Here is a 4,042-nt window from a genome sequence, read left to right on the forward strand (position 1 = left end):
ATTGATGGTGGCATTGGTGTCAGTTAAGTGAAATCACAATTAAGACATTCCAGAGAAAACGACGTAACACGCCTGCTTATTATTACTGAAAAGTACTCCCTCTGTAAACTAATATAAGAGCGTTTAGATCACTAATTTAGTATTCTAAACGCTTTTATATTAGTTTACGGAGGGAGTATATCATACCGCCCAAATCATATGGTTCCTTCATTTCATCAGTGTCTAGCAATATTAGTTTTGGAGCTTTCCCTGATGTCTTTAGTATGCCCCTGATTACTGAAAAGAGCAAAACTGGGCTGGCTCTTTCCCTGATGTCTTTAATATGTCCCTCGCTAATCTCCAAAAAGGGTTTCCCCGATAAGAGAAGGTGCGCTGTCAGTGATTACCACGTCATCTAAAATTCTGAAGCAAGTATTGTGCAAAGTGAGTTTTTTTATACCGACTGTGTGTCCAATTCATGCTCTTGTATTGTAGAAAGTGAGTTTTCTTACACTGGTTGTGAGTCCAATTCATGCTCTTATATTGTAGAAAGTGGGTATATTGGAATAAGTGAACAAAGTCATGGAAGTTGCATCTTGCAACCATTTCCACTGAACTGAGGTCACCTGATTAGTATTGCCAGACAATTTTTTTCTCTGAGAATATAGCAAGAGATGAAGAGAGTAATTAATTTTCTTCACTAACAATAAATGGGAAACGTGCAATAAATATATTCTGTTAACACAAACCAAACATTCAGCTGAGCAACGACTTGGAAACATACCAAGAAGTGAACAAGGGTCACCTAGAGACTACATACAGTCCTCAACAGACAATTAGTGCTAGTTGCTGTATACCTGAACACACATAACATATTCAGTAGCATCATCTAATACTGAAAAATATTATTTCAGCACTTTATATGAATCTCAAATCTCAAGTTGAATTCACGACAGAATATCTTACATAAGTGAAATACTAGCTAGGAGCCAGAATTAAGGAAGAAGCATATAGGAGTATATACCAAACAGCATGTATAGACAGGTAGTAGTCTGAAGAGTTCAGAGTTTCATTGATGAAATGAGTTTCAAGACAATCTTCAGATTAAGTAGAGTACATACAACAAACTGTATATGTAACTTCCAGTTTCCCATAGCCAAATTACAAGTTTACAACAAGAGCGACAACGACCACAGCAACGAAGACAACAAACCGAGACACTGACCTGGAGCATGGCATATGTTGATGGGCAACAAAGACTCAAAATAAAATTATGGAAATATGATGAGATCGAAATCTCGAAACCAACTCCTGGTAGATCAATGGAGGTACCAAATGGACGGTGAGCTGTCCGAGGGATGCGCCCATGGCAGGCAGCGCTTGATTTCCTCGTCGTCAGGGGAGCAACTCCAACCACCCATGTCGGTGCAGGGATATTCGTTCTGCTGGAGAACGCTCATCGGACGGCCACCATAGACATCGTCGAGGAAGTAGATGTAGCCCGGATTGCCGCTGCGCCCTGTGTCGAAGGCCTTGGAGCAGCTCCGGCCGACAAAGAGCACCTGCCCCTCCATCTTGTGGAAGCGCCAGGAGGTTCTGCCAAGTTGCTTCTCTAGCCTGAAGACCTCGAACCGCCTAGTGCCGCCTCTCGCCGGATCGACGAACCTCTTCACCATTAGCAAATCTTCACCGGAGGCGGCAGGCAGGAGGTAGCGGGAGACGATCTCCCCAGGCGCCGCGGGGGTCATCTGGTCAGCACAGCACTGGTAGACAAGATGTTGAACAGTAAGCGCACCGTCTGCGCCGGCAATCTCCGGCCTGTAGCAGAAGAGCTGCTCACAGGGGTTGACGGCCCAGAAGCATCCGTCGTGGTACGTCAGGTCCTGGGCGTCACACGGAGCCCCCAGCGGCGCCGGCGACCAGCAGTCCATGCCCGGGCGCCAGAACGCCATGGTGGTCTGGCCTGTCGTCAGGGCAGCGACGACGCATGCAGCCGACGGCGGCGGCGCGGACACGGCGGCCGCGCGGATCATTATGGGGCACCTGATGACGTTGAAGTTCGGCGGGACGCGCCCGCCGTTCAGGGTGACGCGCACGTGGTCCGGGAGGAGGACGCGCTCGCCGGAGCGGAGGTTGAGCAGGGCGTGGCCGTGCCACTGGTGGAGCACGACGACGGACCAGCCGCCATGAGAGGAGCCGCAGAAACGCGCTCCGCGGACGGCGCCGGCGAGGGGCGGCTGCGGGTCGGCGATCCCGCCGAAGATCCGGTAGCAGGAGGTCCCGGCAGTGGAGGGCATGAGGAGCCAGGGGAGCGGGGGCGGGTTTTGCAGCGCGACGCCACGCCAGTGCTGGTTGACGGCGGAGAACCTGACCCGGTCGCCGATGCATGCGATCGAGAGGAAGATGCGGCTGAGGATGTCTTGGTGGAGGCCCGACCAGTCGGCCACCGCCGCCGGCGGCGGCATCTGACGTTCGGATCTATGGAACATCGGAACGCACGAAGGGGGAACGGGGCCCTTGCTGCCATGTTTGACAAATTTGTTAGTATACACAACCATCAAACAGAAATGAGAATAAATAGATGTATCGCACCTTCTCTGGTGTCTCAAAATAATTTCTCACCTTTTCAGATCCACGCACCCCTTTGCAGATCCAACCTCTCCCGTTCAAATTCCCATGTCAATCTCCCTCGGTGCCTAGGGTTTCAACGATTTAGACAACGTACAAAAGGAACGACGCAAAATCCATGCAAACGAAAGGGGAGAAGCTTGCCTTACCTTGGGGCGGCAGTGGAGGGTGGCGGATGGGAAGGAAACGCGGCGGAGCAGCAGGGGCGACGGACGGCGGGGCAAAGGCGGTTTTGGCGGCTTGTCGCTAGATATGACGAGAAGGGGGGAAAGAAAGAACGAGCGGCGGCTCTATGAAGAAAGAGAGAAGACTGAGGGGTCCGCTCGCCTTCAATCCATCTACTCTTGCTGGCATGTTTAACAATTTTTTTAGTATATAAGCATCAAATAGAAATGAGAATAATTAGATGTATCACCTCCCCTGGATGTCCCAACCACAAAATATTTTCTCACCCTTTCAGATCCACACATCCCTTTGTAGATCCAACCTCCCCCACTCAAATCTCCATGTCAATCTCCCTCGGTACCTAGGGTTTCGACGATTTAGACAACATACAAGAGGAACGACGCGAAATCCATGGAAACGAAAGGGGAGGAGCTTCCCTTACCTTGGGGCAGCAATGGAGGGATGTGGATGGGGAGGAAACGCGGCGGAGCAGCAGGGGCGACGGACGGCGGGGCAAGGCGGTTCTGGCGGCTTGTCGCTAGATATGACAATATGGGGGAAAAGAAAGAACGAGCGGGGGCTCTGTGAAGAAAGAGAGAAGACAGAGGGGTCCGCTCGCCTTCAATCCATCTGCTCTTGCTGGCATGTTTAACAAATTTGTTAGTATATAAGCATCAAATAGAAATGAGAATAAACGGATATATCATCTCCCCTGGATGTCCCAACCACAAAAAATTTTCTCACCTTTTCAGATCCACACACCCCTTTGTAGATCCAACCTCTCCCACTCAAATCCCCATATCAATCTTCCTCGGTACCTAGGGTTTCGACGATTTAGACAACGTACAAGAGGAACGACGCGAAATCCATGGAAACGGAAGGGGAGAAGCGTGCCTTACCTTGGGGCAGCAATGGAGGGCTGCGGATGGGGAGGAAAACGCGGCGGAGCAGCACGGGCGACGGATGACGGGGCAAGGCGGTTCTGGTGGCTTTTCGCTAGATATGACGAGAAGGGGGGAAAGAAAGAACGAGCGGCGGCTCTGTCTCACGTGTGGGCTGGGGTCTCGAGGGAACTGCCCTTTTGTCAAATTGAAATATTACAATACCATTTTTTTGTTCATTAATAGTTAATAACTGAGCAGATAACAGCGCCAAGCGGTCAATCAACATAAGACATGTTGTACCGGAAGGGGGTTGAGAGCAAGGCAAACAAAGAAAGGGGCATAAAATCGAAGGCGAACGAACTTGGGGGGGGGGGGTTAAAATCAAT

The 4,042-nt window shown here is 50.4% G+C and overlaps 1 protein-coding gene across 2 annotated transcripts; it reads right to left on the bottom strand.

Annotated features, from left to right (window-relative positions):
* Positions 1-1,027: 1,027 nt before the first annotated feature.
* LOC119296815 lies at positions 1,028-3,805 on the bottom strand. 2 transcript variants are annotated; one of them, XM_037574873.1, is made up of 7 exons: positions 3,672-3,805; positions 3,517-3,590; positions 3,215-3,411; positions 3,060-3,133; positions 2,757-2,954; positions 2,602-2,675; positions 1,028-2,499 (listed from the first exon to the last, which is right to left on the bottom strand). In XM_037574873.1, the coding sequence occupies exon 7, from the start codon at positions 2,466-2,468 to the stop codon at positions 1,299-1,301; it is 1,170 nt and encodes a 389-aa protein (XP_037430770.1). In that variant the 5' UTR covers positions 2,469-2,499; positions 2,602-2,675; positions 2,757-2,954; positions 3,060-3,133; positions 3,215-3,411; positions 3,517-3,590; positions 3,672-3,805; the 3' UTR covers positions 1,028-1,298. The 2 variants fall into 2 exon arrangements, with proteins under 2 accessions (XP_037430770.1, XP_037430771.1); XM_037574874.1 differs by having other exon boundaries at positions 3,023-3,133.
* Between the last annotated feature and the right edge of the window lie 237 nt (positions 3,806-4,042).

Source organism: Triticum dicoccoides, chromosome 5A, assembly GCF_002162155.2.
Source record: "Triticum dicoccoides isolate Atlit2015 ecotype Zavitan chromosome 5A, WEW_v2.0, whole genome shotgun sequence".
Classification (NCBI taxonomy): Eukaryota; Viridiplantae; Streptophyta; class Magnoliopsida; order Poales; family Poaceae; genus Triticum; species Triticum dicoccoides.

What these genes read in the sequence shown, in the direction of transcription:
- LOC119296815 (XM_037574873.1), bottom strand. Translation starts at nt 2,468, where the DNA reads ATGTTCCATAGATCCGAACGTCAGATGCCGCCGCCGGCGGCGGTGGCC.